The sequence below is a fragment of the Bombus huntii genome, chromosome 11 (assembly GCF_024542735.1).
Source record: "Bombus huntii isolate Logan2020A chromosome 11, iyBomHunt1.1, whole genome shotgun sequence".
Taxonomy (NCBI): domain Eukaryota; kingdom Metazoa; phylum Arthropoda; class Insecta; order Hymenoptera; family Apidae; genus Bombus; species Bombus huntii.
The window spans coordinates 557,126-578,572 of NC_066248.1; the positions used below are offsets into that span (position 1 = coordinate 557,126).

A 21,447-nucleotide genomic window follows, 5' to 3' on the forward strand; every position below is an offset into this window, starting at 1 on the left:
GGCAAACATACAAGGTTCGTGGGAACATACGAGACTATATAGTTTCCGACACGATGAACAGAAATTGCGACGTAACGACGAAAGGAAATCCATGTAAATTCCAGTTTCCTTTTCCTGAAAAGCGATATTCGGCTATCTACCATTACTGTCGGACTAGCGAAATATTAGCGGGATATTCGATTCCTGCGGGACACGTAATAGGTACAGCCAACAACGTGTATTCATAACACTATGGATCCGACAAATCGCCGAATTTGCAGAAAGCAAGTTATTTTTATAATCGCCGAAAGCAGTTAATTTCCCGATACAATATAAGTAAGCGATATATGTATTTGTACGTAATTAATTGTACGTAAAAATTTATATCGAGGAGAAATCAAACAAATTTACATGTAATAAATAATTATCATCTAGCGATTATAAGTATACTTTTCATTTTCTCATTCGTTGACGCTATCGTAAATTCTTATTTTAACGAATCGCATTCTTATTTCTGTCTATCATAATAACACTCAAAATATTTGATTCAAAAAATCAAGTACCAGATATGGCAAGTAATTATTTCATACATTGACTATTGGATGCAATGTATGCGAATACAATGTTTATAACCAGTATCTAGCATCTAAATTTCATTTATACGTCGTGGTTTATGTATATCGATAAATCTTTATTTGCGTTCTCCAAACACCGTTCGTTTAAATTATGTATATATCGAAAACATCAATCAGCATAATCAAACCGATATCGAACTATAAACTAAACTCAAGACGAATAAATTCGAATTACAGCTATGTTTTATTTAAATGAAAACGTAATTTGCTTCATTGTTTTATCTAATTACTTGATAATTTTATGTATTTATTGATAATACTTTTAAAACATTGATTTATCAGTGTGAAGACTACCCGACATTTTAATCCTCTATAGAATTATCGTTATTCGAGTAATTTCTTTGGAGCTTTTGACAAACATACCTTGTACATACCTTTTTCCTACTGAAAATAGCGTATATAATGAAATACCATTTCATAAATTAAGTATTAAAATAATTGAGTTAATATGGGGATCCTAATAGTACCAGGTCTAAAATACCAGATAGTGACTGACAATCAGACGTTTTATCGTGAATCTAATTATTGACGAAAATAACGAAGTCGAAGTGGGTAAGAAGATATAAAAGAAGGGAAAATGCACTATCTTATTCGCTTTTGTGAGCGATATAGCAGCCGGTATACACTTGATTCAACAAAGCAAATCAGAGTTCGACACGCGAAGTCGGTATGAAGCATCACGCGAGCTATGGCCTCCCCCTTGGCCAATCTTTTTCCTGGTTTCTTAGCCTTGCCCGTGCTTCCTTGTGAAATTAGTGTCAAGCTAATTTCGCGGCTGAATTTAGAAAACTTCTTTGATCGTGTGTCTCAATGCTAGCCAACTAACTCTCCATGATCAACCTTCTCCCTTACTCTTTTCTTTCCCTTCCTGCTACTACGCTATTTCCTTGAAATAGCAATTGCTTTGTAACGTCGAGTACATTACGGAACTTCTTACCGAGTTAATTTTCGACTTTCACGCTTTTGCGAAAAGGAATATGCATGCGATTCTTTAAGCAACCCGACTTTTGGTGATATCGAATATGTACTTTTTATCTGTTTCTTTTTCTTTTTTCGTGTCTTACGATAAATCATGAGCCGTTGAATTTTGTCTCGTCAGGTGATATTCGCGAGACAGTTTATTACATCGAATAAGAATATACACATAGCGATGAACAACAGTATTGGCACAGACCAGCTAACGTAGTGAATTCCTGTGTGAATTTGTAAAAAACATCATTCTTTATTCTCAATCTTTTTATGAAATATAAAAAGTAGGGGATTGTGTGTGAAAATAGTTTTGATATTGACTTTGGTTTTTTAAACAATTGCGTTTAAACTTTATTTCGGATAATTGCTACGAGGGATCTTTCTATCTCGGTGGATTATTTTTTTGATTCTAGGTCGGTTCCAAAACGGTTCCAGAATCGATTCTTACAGATGTTTATTATAGGAATTCTAGGAGTAGGAGGAATTTTTTACGGGAAATTCAAATTCTTTTTTAAATTAAATTACTTTTCTCAAAAATGAAGCAGCAAATAAAAAGTCGCTATTCTGTAGTTTCGAACTATTTTTTCATGAGAAATTCACCCATATCCGATTGTATTACCCGTATCGAAATATCCTGTATAAGATAATATTACCAATATTGCGATAAGAATCGAATTATCAAAACATTTGAAATAAGTATAAATTAATATATGATTTAACATTTTACATCATATACATGTGCATCATACATTGTACATTCAAATTTTTGTTTCATCAAGTTCTCATCAAGTATATATATACATAATATACATATTATAGCATCCACCAAGTATAGTATAAACCAAAAAACATTATTGCTTATATTTACACATTGCTATACTTTAGTATTTAAAAATACTATTTAAAAACTTTACTTTATCGATTCAGTGCATATTCGATAGTTAGAATTATTTATATACCGTTGAATATTTGAATTTGGCGCCTATATTCAATGCTCATATATTACAACATATACTTGTATATATTTATGTATATGTAATATAACATATACGTAGGTTTATATGAAATTTAACGTGTGAAAAAGAGGAAAAGACGCAGAGCAGTATTCTTATGTTTACGTTTACGTATGTTTACGTTTGCTTGTCTTTCATGCGCCGAATTTGACAAATTAAAGTTAATCTATCTACTAAACTAATAGTTTTTCGACATAAATAGGTTAATACTTTTCTGTGGGGAATACTCTACGAAGTACTCTACTGTATCAATTAATGTATTAAAAGTACGTCAATGACACTTACTTGCTTATGATGTCTAATGAAAACTTCGTTAAATGAGGAGAAAAAAAAAAAACGATCGCTATTTTGAATACACACACACACGACGCGTTCAAATTAAACTCGTAAAATATTTTGATTCTATTCCTACCGCAAGAGTGCGCAAAGAGCAATATGAATCATAAAATCAAATGCATACATTGTACATGACATCCATAATGCGCATAGTATATACATATGTGCATACATATTTCTGATTTAAGAAATGTTGATTCTATTTGTGTAACAAGATTCTCAATTATATTACAACAGCTTTAAAACTAGTATGCTTAATTTAGAAAAAATGTTTATGAAATCTGTATTTGCAATTCGTGATCTTTTTTTGTAAATTGTGAAAAGATAATTTTGGACTTTTTGAGAAAATTATCGAGGACATATTGCTTGCAAATATATGTGTATATGTATCTCAACATTAACGTTTATCTTTTCTTGCTAAATACAAGAATAATTTTATAAAATACAAATACATATATATAGCGGCCCATAGAAGATTTCTTTACCGCCATCTATCGAAAACATTTACAAATCACATATATGGACATGCAGGAAATCGTATCGAGTATTCCGTTAGTACTTAGTACCAAACATTGATACCGTGGCGTTGTTGTTGCAATGCAAAAGGTTTGCATGTCGGGCGGGTCGATTAGATGATGTAGAAATCGAAACTACAATCATTTTTGGCATTCGTACCTGTGAAATACGTTGCACGATAAAAGGTGAATGTATTCTACGTTTTTCTAACTAAAATGGAAAGTTTCGAATTAATTCATTGCGTAAATATTATTACATGACAGATGGACATTCTTCATTGAATTCAGTGCAGAACGTTGTAACATGAATATTAATTATTGTGTTACTCATATCTATACCACATTTTTCAATTTTTAAATCGTTTGCTTTTTCATATCTGCGAATATTTATTATTTATATATATATATATTTATCACGGGACAAAAATTGACCTAAAACTGACGTCATAGAACAGAAATCAATAATCGCAGTAAATCCGGTTGAAGTTCCGTTAATAAATTTCGTGAAACCTGTCAAGGATTTTATAATCCTAATAATGATCAAAATCTCTTCGTATAGCCTCAAAGTTTTTTGTTAATGTTATATTGTCGAATATTGTTTAGGTGTTAAGAAAGTAGCACAATGATGTCTGACAGAAAAGCAGAACTTGAAAGAAAAAAAGCCAAACTTCAGGCTATTAGAGAAGAAAAGGAAAGACGTAGAAGAGAAAAAGAACAGAAAGATGTAAGAAATTTTTATTTAAATTTAATGTTCTTAATCATTTTACATGTTTATGTATCTTTTAAAATTTTGTATTAAAGGTTGAGGAAGCTACAGTTCGTGCTGCAGGAACGGATAAAGATCATCGGAAAGAATTGGATGCTATGCTTTCATCCTTGGGTGTAGCACCAGTGTCAGGTAAATAATTAAATTTTAATGTTATGTTTATTTTAGTTTCATAGATATTACTTTGACACAATTTATTTTGTTCGCAGATGTCTTATCCAGTTTATCTAGTATGAATTCTTTGACTCCAGAACAAAGTGCTAATGCTACTCCTGATGCTAGTTTACAGCCATCCAGTATAAATTCTGCTCAGAGGTATTTATATTATATTGGATAGTTCTTCGTATATTTTATATAAAGATATATATTGGATTATTTAATTTCTATCATTTTTTTGATAGCAGCAGTGCTAGGAAGAAGAATCGGGAACTAACGATTGTTTCTGTGGCACATACCAATATTCCTCCGAAAGAACCAGTTGTTTATACCAAACAAACACAAACTATTCAAACATCGCACACATCTCACGACGGTGAGTCACTATATTCAATTTTTAAATAATTGCACTTTTGTGTTGCTCTTAATTGTGAATTTAGAACTATATATAATCATTTAAAACATTTTAATATTTGTGTTACGCTAATGTTAATTTAATCGAATTAAAATATCACACGAATATAAGAAAATATAATCTTTTTGACGTTTATAAAGAATGAATTGATTATAATGAAATATATGTTATTATTATATATTTTTTATTCAGTCACAATTATATATTTAGTTATTTATTGCATCGATTGTTAATCCTTTGTATTCTAAAATTGTCAATTTCATAATAGATTCATTTAAATGTAAATTTATATTTCTTCATAGTAAAACAAAAGGAGTAGATCCATCCGTATATAAAAAATTTTTCTCACAGCTTTTTATAGAAAAAAATCAACTTTTAGTAGTTACTCGATCATGTATGATTACATTTATTTACGATATAAGACATTTAATATATCTTTACAATTGTTATAATTGAATAAAATTCCCTATTACTATAGTTTGATGCATTGATGAATAGATGTAATCCGATGACACAAGAAAGAACATTATCAAGCTTGTAAAATAACAATAAGGATTAGAATTATTTTGGTCTCATAATATTTAGGCATAGATAAAGATAGTGGGTTATTCGATGATAAGTGCTGATCAATTATCTGATTTTAATTGAATTTTCAATCCGTTTTTGTTCTAAGAAAGCAAACGTTTTTATAAAAATGTTTTTCTATAAAAAATTAGCTATTCTGTGACCAAGATTTTGGTTGGATCGGTATATTCATCGATAAATTCAAATCAATATATATTTGTTAGTTGGTATAGTAGGTAAAGTTAGTAAAGTTAGTAAAAAAATCCTACACAATAAGATTTTTGTAAATAAGGATAATTTTTTCATCCTAACTTATAGCTTGTTTTCCTCTATGCATTATTAAAGATTGAAAATCATTATAGTTGAATTTTGAAGATTAGAAGATATTAAATATCTAAATTTATTAATTATGTTCACAGAAGAATACAAAGGATTATAAAATGTTTGATACCTTTTTAGTATTTTGAAAAATGCTATCACTTTCACATATGCCTATATATGGTTGAATATGGTAAAGTGGGTGGTGTATATAAGAATGTATATTTTTAAAACATATATGCCATTACTGACAATATTAATAGGTACCTAATACCATAGCCAGATGTAATAATACATACATTGTGTAATAACACACAACCAGTCACATTATTTTATTTGTGATCTTGATTTTATTGTGATAATAATGAGAATTGGTTTACTTATTTATGTTGTATTTTATGATTAATTTTAACTAATGAGGAAACTTACATATTCTTAAAGTTTGTTCATACTTAAAAATAGCATGTCACATATTTGTAGCAATACTGGTGTTTTATTTGTCTATTTTTTTATTGTGTGTATTAGCTTTTGTTGAACTAAGTTTCCAGCAGTTTTCAACACTTAAAAAAGAATAACTATAGTCATGAATATAAGATATCTGCTTGAACAGTTTTTGCATATATTAACAAGTGAATTCACTTATCTTTAATAATGTTTTGTTGTTACCATTAATAAGAATAATAACAAAGAAGATTGTGCTTTTAATGTAAATTTAATGTTATTGAGGAAATAATAAGTCTATCGTGATATTCAAGTATATTATGTAAGGGTATTCTAACAATTATATAGTGGATGTTGTAATGTTTTTATTTGTACACTTTTACATACTTTGTAGAAGAAGTATTAGTAGAAATGGATAACACTTAACAAAATCGGGTTATGGAAACAAATATTATTTTTCTTGGTGATGGAAACTATTTCCTTTTTTTATTTTCACTTTCGTTTTATTAAACCGCAATTTCAGTTGGTTATGATTCTTAATCTTTTATTTATCTTGGAATTTTCTTCTTAATTATATAAACATTTATAAAAACTGTTGAAAAGTTGGGGTTTTTTAATAATTCCATTTCTTATACCACCTACTTTACTACAAATTTTTTGAATTATTCAAATACTAAACAGTAATATTTTTGAATATATCATTCTTAAAATAAAACATAATTCGTTGAAATACATTTTTTTATAATAAAGTTTACTTTTTTAGCGTTTCTAATAATAATGTATTATTTTATTTATGATTGTTAAACTTAAGAAAGATATTTGGTATAAAAATGTGGGATATATTACGTGTTACATGCGTGTCCCGTTACCTAACTGAACTTGCGGCATTATTAAATATACGCGTATTCCATTGTCTTGCGATACAAACGGTCAAATCAACTGGTGTTGGACATAAGGACTGTCCGCATCTTCTTCTGCATACACCATCTACTCCTCCTGTTCAACAACAACACCAACTCACTCTTACTCCGCAGGCTACTTTGAGACTGACTGGTGGCGTCCCAGGAAAGGTGGGTCTGCACCAAACTACCTATGTATGTTCTGTCTTCTTTTTATTACCTTTCCTATAATTGTTGTACAACAATATATAATAGAGGTAGATACACAGATATCTATATTCGCAACAGAGGAGTGTAGAATCAAAACTGATAATAGTTTCTATTTATATTAACTTTTATCAACTTTTCTATTCGTATTTCTATGCAGTATCGAATATTATCAAAATTGAACCGAACGATGATTATATTTGATTGATTCTACAATCTCAGTTAATTTACAAGTATTGTATATGGAGATAGATATACAAGATATATAGATGTATTGAAATATTAAGAATTTAGAAATTTCCCATTTTAATCTCTGAATTGAGTACAATAGAGAGTAAAGTTGAGTTAAGTAAAAATATTTTCAGCTGTATTAAGTAGAAGAAAGGAATTTTTAAAGAATATTAAAAATTTTAGTTTTCTAACATTATGCAGTTGTAATATATATATTTTATCTATCACTACCATATACAACGTCCACTTGTTTGCATAAATAGGCTTCTAACATGCTTTATATAATTTAATTTAATAATATACTAACAGTCTATTAAAGTTATACAATATATTAACATTAGGCGTCCTGTTTGTTGGGAAAATTTAAAGTTTATTACAACAATAATTTAGTATACCTTGACTCATATGTGCTAGCATTAAATTTATTATAGCAAACAGATAGATGATTATTATTGATGCTTTAATAATTTGTGAATATGAATATTCGTAGAAAGCAATATTGTTTTAATTGTAACAATTATTATAACATATTAGAAATCCAGTTACTTAGTATTTTGTTTAGTACTTAAAAAGGGATATTATGTTCAAAAATGTTTGTATGTCATGTCTATTGTTTTTTACCTATTATAGTGTGCAAAATGTAGTGCATTATAAACTTGTCTAGTACTCTAACAAAACTTTTATTTCGAACAATTTATAGCAAAATTTATTTCTGAGAAACTTAGGGGGGTGGAAATAAGTGTGACAAGGAATGTAAGTGAGATATTGAATATTGCTTATTAAAAGCATCCATTGGTAGTCACATTCGATAAGAAATGTTTTATAACTTCTTGTTAAACATAGTCAGTACAAAATTTAAGAGGTGTTGAATTACGGCAAAGATTGAAATTATACTGTTTGAATCGTACTTCAATAATGCAAGAAGTATTGAATATGTATGTTTCCTCTTACGCGTAGGAACCGCAGCACAGCACAATATAAAAATTTACAAATCTATACCCACCTAACTACATTCAGCGTATAAAATTCTTTTTTTGTTTTTTCTTTTTCTTTTTTTCCTTAGTACGATTAAAACTTCAGTTCTATTTAGTATCTAACAAACGATTATAAGAAATAACTTATTTTTATAAAGGCAAATATATTTTTACCGAGCACGTGCAATATAAATTTTAATAAGAAAAAATGCTATAAATGCTTTGAAATAAGTTAGTAAGAATGAAACATATTATTTAATCCAATTTCAATTATAGACATTTGGCGCAAAAGTATCGTATATTGTTTTCTTTTTATTTGATTTTTTCTAGATATTTTATTATCGAAACTTTTTTCTTTTAAAATGCTTATGGTCTGAGTGTAGAGAGGTGCTATTAGTGTAGTGCATTCTTAAAAGATTGTAACTAAGTGCAATTTTTTTCCCTCCTCTTCTCAGCTCATGCATTCGACTATTACGGTAAGTTATGATTTCTCTTGGTTTTCAACAAGTTTTAGGTTCAGATTTAGGTTTAGATATATTCCATTTATTCTCTTAGAATTGACAATATGTAAAATGTAAACGAGATACAAATTTAAAGCATTAGGACGGAATAGATATGTAAAAGATGAATTCCATATGCGAAAATCTAAATTTTTAAAATTATAATAAATTTTAAAGGTAAGAGAACCATTACATGGATTAGCTAGTAAGCTAGAGAATGCACTCTCTCTCTCTCTCTCTCTCTCTTTCTCTCTCTCTCTCTCTCTCTCTCTCTCTCTCTCTCTCTCTCTCTGCCTCTTTCTTTCTACCTTTCTCTTCAGCTCAAGTATTCATGTAAAAGTTTAATAGCGAAGTGAGCTATATTTGAATAAAATTTATCAGTATTGTAGACATACAAAATGACTCTCCACCCAGAATCTAGAATATCTTCGCTACCTTATATCTTGCTTTGGACTTTTTGGCTCTTTTACTTCTTATATCAATATTTTTTTTTTATTGGTGTATTCTATCTTTAGTTTCTGTATTTATCATTTTTTTGAGAATTTATCTGACATCCCGATTCTGAAACGGAAATATTTTAACATTTATACATTTATGAAAGCATGCACTATAGATACTTAAATGAGAAGAAATAAACACGCATAAATGTATAAATTTTACATTTCGAAGTATAATAATACTAAACACTTGTTAAAAATTGGAAACCAATTTATATGCAAAACACAATGTACAGAACACATACGAAAGATTATTGTACAGAAGTTGAATTGCAAAATGTAATTCCATGTTTCCGATACTTTAAATACATAGTAAAAATATTTAGCCTTTATATTCGTTAGCGTTAAATAAATATATTTTGAAAATTTGTAGACTACCTTTGGAGTACTTAACTATCCATTTACAGACAGAGTTAAAAAATTCTATCGTAAAAAATTTAAATTTTGTATTTTATTTATATTTCTGTTACGCTTAATGATATGTTTTCTATTAACCGAAATATTTCTCGAATTATAACATAATTATAGTATAGAGTAATTCTTACAGAATAAAATCATATTTGCTGGTAAAACTGTATTAAGTAATCCTTGCCAATTTTTTCATTAATACAAATTTTTCGCACTATAAAAGTTTATAAAGTAAACTATAGACATTTTTAACATTCTGATATTTGATAAGATTTTATAATAAAGAGTACACTTAAACAATTTATCGAATTATTCGATATTGTTTGAAACTGGGATTGTCTGAAACAAAAAATATTTTATTGTGTGAATATCCATTGACAAATCTTGTCACAACTTAACGCACCTTCCAGAGTTCTCGACGCGATTTCACGGTTATAGTTTTCGTAGTTACTTGGGTTACTGCAGTATACTAACATGGGAGCGGGTAACATATGGTGTTAAAGTTGGTAAATATTGTATAAACAAAGTTTTCTTTTTTTTTTTAAATAGAAGAAAAGAACACACAGCAACGAGTTCTGTGGCTTGAGCTTTTAGTGTCGCAAAAGTTCGATTTGCAGATGTTGCTTTTTAACAGCACGGTTTCGTTTTTTGTGAAAATGATATAGCAAGAAAGTTCATTGAATTAGTAAAAATTAGAAATTGTTTGTTCACATAGAAATACATTTTGTGAAAATAATACGTATTTCAAATGTTATTAATATTTTTCTTCCGATAAAACGTCTCTTCGTATTATTTAAACTTTTCTTTTAATAATACGAATACTTTTCTTTTAATAAAAGCTATTTTTATTTCATATCTTTCAAACGGATTGGAATATGGTGAATTCATTCATGTAAATTAATAATAGTCGGAGATGTCAGTCTATTATGTTAAAATATTTCAATTTTGTCAATATTCTTCGTCTTCGTCTTCGTTTCTTCTTCCCTCTTTTTTTTTTTTTTTTTGTTGTTGTTGTTATTCTACAAAAACTTATTTCCCAAAATTTGTAATATTGCGTTTTACGATGTAATCGATTTATTAAAAAATTACTATTCCCTTAGATCGTTAAATTAGCGACGTAGTTGTAAATGAATAAAGAGATTACAGTATACGTATATATGATGATTTTTAACTGAAGTTTGTTGAAAAGCCTAAAGGGATTGCAATTTCGTAAGATGTACGTGTATCGTCGATTTAATTTGCAAAAATTAATATTAGAAAAAAATGTTATAAGAAATGGATTTATTAATTCAGTATGTATATATTGCGAAGATGACGAATTTTGTTATAAAATCAAATTTAAAGGTATATAATAGGTATTTTATACAAAGATCAGAAAAAGTTTTACATTATTTATCGTCGATCCCTTTAGAGCATAATCTTGTTAACAAATATGATGATGTTTATAGGGTATATTACTATACTATTTGCATGTATATAAATATATTTATAATTAATATTATCGTCTCCAATCCAATATTACCATTTCAATCTTTCTAGCTAATTGTTGATGTATCTTGCATGATAAAGGAGAAAACATTAACGAATAGATCTTATACGTAATTGTAACTGTTCGATCAAAATGCTAATGGATTCAAAATTAATCGATAGGCTATTTATAGCGTATATTTCGCGTGCTATTTTTTTTAGAATAATTAACAGGTTTTCTTATATCCATGAAGGATATGTATGTAAATATATTTTCGTGGCATACATCAATAATTTTCTATGAGAGACGTGAAATTAGATACAAACATAACTAACATGATAAAACACGTGATTGATTGACATTTTCTTTTCCCTCCTTCAAGACGAGTACAATCTAAATCCTGGTTTAGAATGGGAGGACGAATTTACAGGTAGGTAATCCTCTCTAGAGACGATTCACTCTACCTAATTAATATCACCGATACAAGGATTATATTCATTTTCACAAAATTGCATTCGACCAATAATTTTTTGTTCGTTTTTTTTCTTCTATTCAGTTATTGTATTTGTATGCACTGAAAGGAGGGAACTTGTACTATCAAATTACACTCGAACTTGCTTGATAAATCATCAGATTGTTAAGTAGTTTTCTATGGTTTTGTTTCATAATTGTAAAAACTTGCTTCGTTTGTCCTGCATGCGTAGATGTCATACATACAATTTTATGGTTTTGTTCAATCATTCGTCATATTTCACTACGCATGATCGAAGTACAATATAATAAATCATCGTTATCATTTTCATTTCGTTTCTCACTTAGAGGCAATTTTCTTTTCTTTTTTTTCTTCTTTTTTTCTTTCTTCTTGAAGTATAAATATGAACTAGAACATTTTTTTTAATATTTTTTTTTTGTTCCTATATAAATTAGATATTCTCTAGCTGCTGCATGAGACTTGGGAAGTTGCGTTAACATATCACAATTTTTGTATTTTTATTTTTTGATTCTGTATAATCTTCGATGTTCAAAAGTTGAGGAGAAAAAAGAGAGCTCTATTCGTTAATGGGTACTGATATTGAAAGCATTTATGAATCGATGTTTTATATACCTACAGTATAACGTAACGTATACTTCACTTAAAAAATCATCGATCGATCTTTCATTTACTTCGGCTCATTCTTCCATTTCATCTGCATTTATGCTAAAACGAAGGGTGGAGAGATATGTTTTCGGATGATTTTCATGTCAATCGTAAAATATCTCAGATTAAAATCCGATTTTTATTTACGTAATCCACCAACAAGCAGTCCACCTTCTTATACATACGTGACTAATGTCAATGCATGTGATTCAACCTAGTCGCCTCTCCTAATATCTGTATAATTTTTCATCTTTCAATCAGTTATTATTCTTATATTATTGTTTGTATACACATACGTAACTTTTATACGCTTTTACGAAAACTTTTGAAAGAGAGTTGCATCCCTTAAACTCGACGCTTTCACAGTTTCTTTATTTGCAAAAAGTTTATTTTATTTTTTGTGACGTTTCAATTACATGGTAGCTAATACGTTTCAAAGTTAAGCGTAATAATCAATATAAGAGTTGCACAACTTGCACAAATATACGAATGCATCGCGGTTTTGCTCTTTACTTTTATGCATTTCTGTCCTAGTTCGGATTTTAACGCGATAGGTTCTTCCAATTATTATTTTACGTAGAATATATCTTGTAGGAGATGCCAATGACGTTTATCATGTAGCGTTACGAGATAGTATAGCTATCTTTTTCTTCTTTTTTTTTCAACGTAGAACATTCGAATTCTTAAAGTAGGGCATTTGCCAGAGGTAGATAGATATATCCAAGTTAGGGTACTCGTGGCGGAACCAGCTTATTCACCACAGTTTTGACATTTGATGATGGCCAAGCCGAAGACGAAGAGAACAGTTTGCCGCATATGGATGGTTTCCAAAGCAAGCTTCCTCCTGGAATTCTTCCCCATGGTTTACCACAGGTTAAGGAAGTGCAGCCAGCGGTCACACAAGTGGAGCAAGAAAAGGAAAAAGAAAAACCTAAAGAAGGTGATTTTCCTTTTGTCTTAAATTATACAACACGGAGCCTTTCGTATCCGAATATTCTTTCGATCTTCGTTGAAAGTAATCGAAATAGTTTTTACCGGGATCAAACTATATAATTAATTATATAAATACTAATTTACAGTACAAGAACTCAGCGAAGAAGAGAAACAAATGATTATACTATCCGAAGATTTTCAACGATTCCTTGATCGTACTAGTAGAATTGTGGAAAGGGCATTAGGAGAATCCGTTAATATTTATAGCGATTATACCGGTACCATGGATGGCGAAGATGGAATGTGAGTAAAGATAAATGTTATTTAACATTAGGATTTAATTATTCTAATTACTGTACACCAATCATTCGCTAATTATAGGGACGAAAAGAGTCATCAGCGTTTGTGGTTAAATCGATGGTTCTTCTGCGATCGATGGTCTCGTAATCGTTGTGTGACCTCGATGGATTGGTCACCTCAGTTTCCGGAACTTCTTGCAGCCTCCTATAACAATAACGATGACACTCCAAATGATCCCGATGGGGTGTGTTTGGTTTGGAACACAAAGTTTAAGAAAACAACACCGGAATTTATTTTCCATTGTCAGTCTCCGGTTATGTCGACCACGTTTGCAAGATTTCATCCTAATTTAATCTTAGGAGGTACTTATTCCGGCCAAATCGTTCTCTGGGACAATAGAGTGCAAAAGAGAACTCCTATTCAACGTACTCCACTATCAGCAAGCGCGCATACTGTAAGTCGTTTGATAAAAAGTCACTTTACTGTCATCGGTGAAATTTCAGTCCAGATGAATTTTGTTTTAATATCGTCGTCGCCTAACGTTGAATGATAATAACGATTTAATTGCATTTATTTAACTTTATTGATCTGTAAAATAATATAAAATGTACCGTAAAGGATGAAAATTTTATTCATGATGGTGTAAACGTGACTTGTCTCGACGATTGCTTTCGATGATCGATATACATATCTTAGTTCTTATCTTCAGCATCCTGTATATTGTCTAAACGTTGTTGGGGCACAAAACGCGCACAATTTGATAAGCATATCGACCGATGGCAAACTGTGCTCCTGGAGTTTGGACATGTTGTCACAGCCGCAAGAGACATTGGAGCTTCACACTAAACAATCGAAAGCAATTGCCGCCACTTGTTTGGCGTTCCCCCATGGCGATGTTAATAATTTCGTTGTAGGCAGCGAAGAAGGAACTGTATATTCCGGTAAACGAATTTCGTGAAAAGAAATTAAATTAATAATTAACCTACAAACCGTTCTAACTCTCTGTATTTGTTCGACAGCTTGTCGTCATGGTACAAAAGCTGGTGTATTAGATTCTTACGAAGGTCATCAAGGACCAGTTACAGGAATCAGCACGCATGCTGTACAAGGTGGAATAGATTTCTCACATCTATTCTTGACGTCGTCCATCGATTGGACGATTAAGCTCTGGAGTCTTAAGGAGAGCAAACCTCTATATTCTTTCGAGCACAATGGTGATTATGTTTATGACGTTGCGTGGTCGCCGACCCATCCAGCTCTGTTTGCCGCGGTAGACGATTCAGGACGATTAGATTTATGGAATCTGAATCAAGATACTGAAGTACCCACCGCTAGTATTGTGATCAATGGTTCTCCGGCTCTTAACAGAGTTTCATGGACACCGAGCGGTTTACACGTAACCGTTGGCGATGATACTGGAAAGATTTGGGTGTACGATGTTGCTGAGGTAATATTACTTTTTATTAATCTAGTATTTGACTAATTTAGCTTCGTAAATAATTACTTTAAATTATCGATATATCGCTTAATTCACTTTCTAGTTATTCTTCGACATTGAAAATTGTAAATATATATGTTTCTGTAAATATAGCATCTAGCGCATCCAAGAATCGACGAGTGGAACAAATTCTTGTACACTCAGCAAGAGTTGAAACATAACAAAGCGGACGAAGAACTGCATAAACTAAATTTAAGAGAGCCTACTTCATTAACTACCATACCTCCGTTGCTAGCGACATGTCCCCTCAGATAATTTTCTTTAGAAATTATTGATAAGATCGGCTTGAATACTTTAAATTTAAAAATCAAATGAATTTATAAAATATCTATAATCCTAAAAAAGAACTTAAGAGAAGTAAAAGAAAAGTGTATTGCACTAATTATAATTTATAGGTGTATTCTTAATTAAGACACCTTTATTCTGTATAAATTATTCAACAGCAAAACTAACGTATTAGTACTTCGTTCGTTCGTAATTGCTGTGTATCGAAACGGCTACAGAGTCCACGTGTCCAATAGAAATACCTATCTATATAGAGCAACTTTAGCTCACAATCGGTAGCTTATTAAGGATGTGTAGAACATATCTGTGCATGTAAATAATAAAACGCTATTAAGCACGAATTACGAAATCGACGAATTACAGAATACGAGAACGTAATTAAGATAAGAGACTCGACACCATCGGATAAATTGTAATATGATATTTTATTCTTCCGAGTTTTTTTTTTTTTTTTTTCAAAATATACATGTATTATTTTCAGAATTAATTTTCAAAAATGTAAATTCTTTTCACGCTAACGTTCTTACCACTAACATGTGGAAAATAACACCAATATTTAAACATTAAAAAAATTCTAAACATTCATCTAATTTAGTACGATAACTTTTAAATAATTATATTATTATTTATATTCTTATAAAAAGTTTGACGTGATATAAACCTCATCATTTTTTTGTAATGTGTAATTTATAGCATAGCAAGAATAGTAAAATTTATTGAACGAAGATTATCGTCGATTAAAAATGTAAATATAATATTATCCTTGCGTTATAATAAACTGCTGGGCTTTATCTAAAATGTGATACCGTTGTATAGTGCTATATCCAAATGCGTACTTCAGCTCGAGTCAAGCATGTTCTAAAGTATAAAATTTTTTTACAAAGGAATCGTTTAGCTTACAATTCTTTACACACTCGGTAATATTCTAAATACAATCTGATATAACTTTGTTAATTGTGTTTTGTAATGCGTATTTTTAAATTTAAGTTATAATAAATAATAATAATTATAGTAGTAGATAAGTTAATTATTTTTTTCAGTGATGCAAATAAAACTTTATTTAAAAAATTCACACGTTAATGTTAATCCACGTATTTTCAGATATAAAGTTAACCCATATTACTTGTTTCAACAAAAATATAGAATATATAGCATATAAAATTGTAATAAATTTTATTATCAGTAACAATAATTCACTTACCAATTGAACGAACGACCTAAAAATATAATAAAGCGCAAAATTACGTACTTTTACGAACGATTAAAATCATAAAAATTTTGATCGTTGTTTAAGTTGTTCTCAAGTATATCTTTTAGACCTACTGAAATATGCCTATAACGAAACTAATTAAGTGACATGTTACTTTTATAAAGTATTATTTTATGAGTAAGTAAATTTTATTGGTTGCCAGCTGTAAAATGTAATGCATATATATATTATTATATGTGATTTTCACTTGGAACATTATTTTTAGTAATATTCGAAGATCCAATCGCAGGCGTTGAAATTTTAACGAACTCTTCGATTTTGTCTCTTATGATTCTAAAAACAACAAAACCCTAAATAATAAAAATCAAACATATTCATTAATATTATTCGATAATATCAATCGTATTCCTACATGCCTTCATTGAGTCTTGGCAATCGCTTGCTATTAACAACTAGCATACACATACATACATAGTACTAATATTCCACTTGTTAATTATCGTGCAGAAGTAACTTTATGTACAACGCGTACTCTATCGTAGTTAAACAAATTCGTTGAACGTATATATATACAGTGATTAGAAAAGGTATTTGCACAACACTCTATCTATTATTGCATTTAGACGCTGTTTGATTAGGTCCTGTAAGAGGAGGAGTAAAATGAGAGGAGAAAAGAAAAGAAAAGAACAAAAAATTATAAAAGGGTTCGATTTTTTAAGAAATACGACGCAACAATAACCAACAGGCTGACAAAAATTCCAAAAATTAGTTTCTTTTTTATGCGTATAGATTAATAAGCTCGATGGAGAATTAAGACAGACCCTTCTGCATCACACCGAGGCCTACTCTTACAAACCAAATATCTTATATTTCGTATTATTTAGTAGTACTTTTATACGAGGATAAAAGTTTGATACGTATTATGAAAATGCTATGTAGAATCTGATAAAAAACTGATAAAAATGCTTTATTGGAAAAAGAAGCAAATACTTTTTGTAGCCACTAAACTTCTCGAACATTATTCTTTGACCGCTTTGTTACCCGTTTCTGTTCGTCCAAGCACGATCTGTTTCGTACATCGACGATATAAATAAAAAGATGAAATCACAGATACGGTCGAAGAAAAGAGAAAGATTAAAAAAGAATGTGTAGGTGATCGTCGAATGTTTGCCAAACCCATGCTATTGCAATCGATATACATCAAACTATTCTTCAGGTAATTGGAAGGAAAACTTTGGTCTATAGTATCAAACGATTAGAAATCCTATGCTACGAGGCGATTTACGCGATTACTCGTCGCCGCTGTTCGCGATTACTCATCCGAATGTGAATCCAATACTATTCGTTTAATCGTTACAGATACAATCGTATTACTATTACAGCTAGACATTTATTCTATTCTTGCTGACTTCTCGTCGTTATCGTTACTGAGCAAAACGTATTGTTCTCGTGTAATTAATAACTTGTGCTGTCCATTTACTAACAACGTGGAACCTCTTCTTATGGTTCGTTTACCTAGTTCGATCGCTTCGTGCGTAAACATCACGTTGTTGTAAGCCTTCACGAAAACCGCGAATACGATTGTTATACCGACTAGAATTAATCCGTACGAGGTACAAGGGGCAGCAACGTCGCTAAATGTTGTTGCTAAATAGATCCATCTGCGGATAGAAGGTGTCAGTTCTTCGATACCCTCTTCGACCCACATAATAGGAAATACTATGTCGGGAAAATTCGACACCACGCCGATGTATGGTTGGTGTTCCACCTTTAGGTTTAACTGAACGCGCACTTTTCCTTCCAACGGCACGCCAAGTTTCTATAAATCAAACAAGTTGCGCTGTAGTATACGCGTTATAGATATCGATTATATTAACGTTACGTGGCTTATAAGCTACACACATTCATATGTTATTTTTTAAATTCTATTTTATTTCATCATCGATCTTATAGTATTTCGTCGACGTATTATCATTTCAGCGATACCAAACGATTCGTTCGTGACGACTAACAGTTTATAGATTTTGGATCGAAGCAAAAAATTACAATCAATTGTAATCTTTTCCTCGTTCTTTTATAAGTAAACAAGAGATTTCGTTCATGGAGGATTAAATTGCATTTAGCATATAATTACAAATCTGATATTATTCGTCTTCTTATACGATACTTTTATTTCTTTTTTTTTTTTTTTTTTTTGTTTTGAAAATTACTTACCGGTTGAATTTTAAAGTAAGTTTCATGTATGTCCCGATTTGGTTTTAATCCGTGTACTGCGTCTAATAACTTGGGATCAGCTTTGTAGAAATGCGGAAAGGAAAGGTAAACAGGTGCAGCTGAAATATTAATAGTAGTTTAAGTAATAATAAAATGAAAGTTTGCTGCGTGTTATATAGATAATTTCGTTCTCGGAAAATATTTTACGATACTTTTGATTTTTACACGCTCGTAAAAATATAGATATATTCTACCGAATTAATCAAATTTAACAAAAAACAGTTTTCAGTTTGTTTGTTGGGTATCACAGTTACACGCGTAGTACAGTTTAGCTAGTACTTACTGTACTGACAAGGACTGATATTTTGCAATCCATTAAAAGGACAGGTGGACATGTCATCTGAACAGAAGCATTCATTTTCTGGACTAGTTTCATTGGGACGTCCAAACACAGAATCAGGCGGTGTATATAAATCTGCTTTGATTCCTGACTTTTTAACCGGACCACGATATTGCAAAGGTAAAGTGCGACAAAGATCTTTATCCCAAATATGTACGATATCTGAACCAGTTTTATCACGGGGTGGAAAAAACGATCCTATGGGTAATAAATATGTTATTATAACGTAACGTACGAATTTATTATACGTTATACTAGAAAAAAGATATTAATTGTAGCAGTTGGTATTTTTTCGTTATAATTTCTATAAATGGAGCACTTAAACGTATTACGTCTAGAATCCAATCGTTTAGAGGTGCGCTTAAATTTATCAAATGTAATAATAAATAATTCGCCTATAGGATAAGCAACGATTGAATTAGTTAAATCTACCTTCTGAAGCTCGAATGGAATCGCAAGGTGAATTTGGCCAATATGGCAAACGATCTAATCCGTTTAAACGATTTATTAATCCAAACTCTTTCATATCCGTATGCCCCGTAAAAATAGTGGACACTTCTTCTAACGTGCCATTCCTCTGTAATTAAAGTTATCGTCATTATGCCTATCATAAAAATAAAAAAAATTCATTTCGTTTCTTTTATGCGATACCTAAAAAATACCGTAAAAAATAATTAATTAATCATATTTAAAAATAAACGATCAATCTTCTATATTTCAATTTTATATCTTTTATCTGTACTTTAATTGCATCGATCGCATATTTTTGTAATTACCCCAAGTAGAAGCCCCATTTGACTCATGGGACGTCTCGTTTTCGGAAAAAATTGATGTGCGATGCTAACTAGCGGATCGTCGTATCCAAAAACAAGTTGTTCGGCAGTTACCGGAACAAACGGCGTCATCCGCATTCCTCCCAAAAACATGTGTAATCCCAAATTAATAATTCGAGGTAGTCCTTTGCTTTGTGTCGACAACGTCTGAAAAATAATGCGATGCACGCCAGTATCAGATAGAAAGTTCTTTCGTTGAAATCGTTTAGATTTTGAAACGCATTTTCGAATGTGTCGATATCTTCATAAAAGCTATTGTATAAAAAAAAGAAAAATATTTTAGTAAAGTAACGTTAACGACGTGGCGTATTTTTATATTTTACGATATCATCGATAATTGACATTGATATATATTTAAAGCGTAATTATAAAATTCCAGAATAAATCTTTCCACTACTCTCAAATTTGTATGTTATAAGAAAAATTTACTTACTAATAACGGAATGTTTGGTACTATTACTTTAAGGTTCTTGTCTTTCGACATTTCTGGTACAAAGTTTAATATCTTCTTGTGTTGATAACTTACAGTACCATTATTATGGAAAACGATATTTACCTTTTCCATATCTTCTCTGTAAATTATAAGTTTGAAATACTTTAATAAAATATTTTCTTCGGTCGAACAATATAAACAAGCCGAAAAATACGTAATAGTCTAAATTTCGAATCTTAACATACTTAATTCCATCTATATAGAGAACGAATTGCCTTTAGACCTCTTACAAGAAAACTTATAAATAGATCGATCGAAATTATTTTCCATAAAAAAAATATTGCAAGCATTCTAAAATAATTACTAATTAGACAATTAAAAATTCATCGAACTGCGATTACTACGTGGAAGTATCGATCAAAATATCGAACCGAAATACCACGAGGATTCAAAGCGTGCAATTCCGTTTCTATAAATTGTGAGAACTACAAGTATTTTGTGATTTGAAACTACAAATACTTGTATATTTATAAAAATAAAAAAGAGATATAAAAACAATCGTATTTCTCAAGTTAATTATTCACAATTACATAAATCATCGTAGGTTGAACTTATAAATTAAATTTTATGACTTTTGGAGAAAATCGGATAAGATTTAAGATTTTAGAGAAAAATAAAATAAAAAGTAAAGTATCGTTGGGGTATTAGTTTTTATATTACTTCATCGACGTACTTACTTATATACGAATGGACCAATTTCTTGCAATTTTGGCTTCTCGTTATATTGCAAAAAGTTTTCTGCGTTAGTTACGTTGAATATGTATACTTTTGTCAGTCTAACTACCCCCGGCTTCTGCCAGTATTGAAACGAAAGAGAACCATTCCATAATCGCAGTTGCTAGACGGAAAAAT

General features: G+C 30.3%; 2 protein-coding genes across 31 annotated transcripts; one reads left to right on the forward strand and one right to left on the reverse strand.

Moving 5' to 3' along the window:
* The first annotated feature begins 3,480 nt into the window (after nucleotides 1-3,480).
* Nucleotides 3,481-16,459, forward strand: LOC126871199 (cytoplasmic dynein 1 intermediate chain-like). 30 transcript variants are annotated; one of them, XM_050629720.1, is made up of 14 exons: nucleotides 3,481-3,633; nucleotides 4,051-4,171; nucleotides 4,249-4,345; nucleotides 4,423-4,528; nucleotides 4,615-4,745; nucleotides 7,064-7,201; nucleotides 8,874-8,894; nucleotides 11,674-11,721; nucleotides 13,193-13,369; nucleotides 13,509-13,665; nucleotides 13,744-14,116; nucleotides 14,372-14,603; nucleotides 14,682-15,109; nucleotides 15,254-16,459. In XM_050629720.1, exons 2-14 carry the CDS (start codon nucleotides 4,070-4,072, stop codon nucleotides 15,413-15,415), a joined length of 2,172 nt encoding a protein of 723 aa, XP_050485677.1. In that variant the 5' UTR covers nucleotides 3,481-3,633; nucleotides 4,051-4,069; the 3' UTR covers nucleotides 15,416-16,459. The 30 variants fall into 30 exon arrangements, with proteins under 30 accessions (XP_050485677.1, XP_050485680.1, XP_050485681.1 ...); XM_050629723.1 differs by having other exon boundaries at nucleotides 13,217-13,369; XM_050629724.1 differs by having other exon boundaries at nucleotides 7,064-7,177.
* LOC126871222 (scavenger receptor class B member 1) lies at nucleotides 15,697-21,236 on the reverse strand. The gene is made up of 6 exons (XM_050629805.1): nucleotides 20,536-21,236; nucleotides 20,046-20,249; nucleotides 19,702-19,846; nucleotides 19,213-19,467; nucleotides 18,870-18,988; nucleotides 15,697-18,474 (listed from the first exon to the last, which is right to left on the reverse strand). Exons 1-6 carry the CDS (start codon nucleotides 20,665-20,667, stop codon nucleotides 18,046-18,048), a joined length of 1,284 nt encoding a protein of 427 aa, XP_050485762.1. The 5' UTR covers nucleotides 20,668-21,236; the 3' UTR covers nucleotides 15,697-18,045.
* Nucleotides 21,237-21,447: the final 211 nt, after the last annotated feature.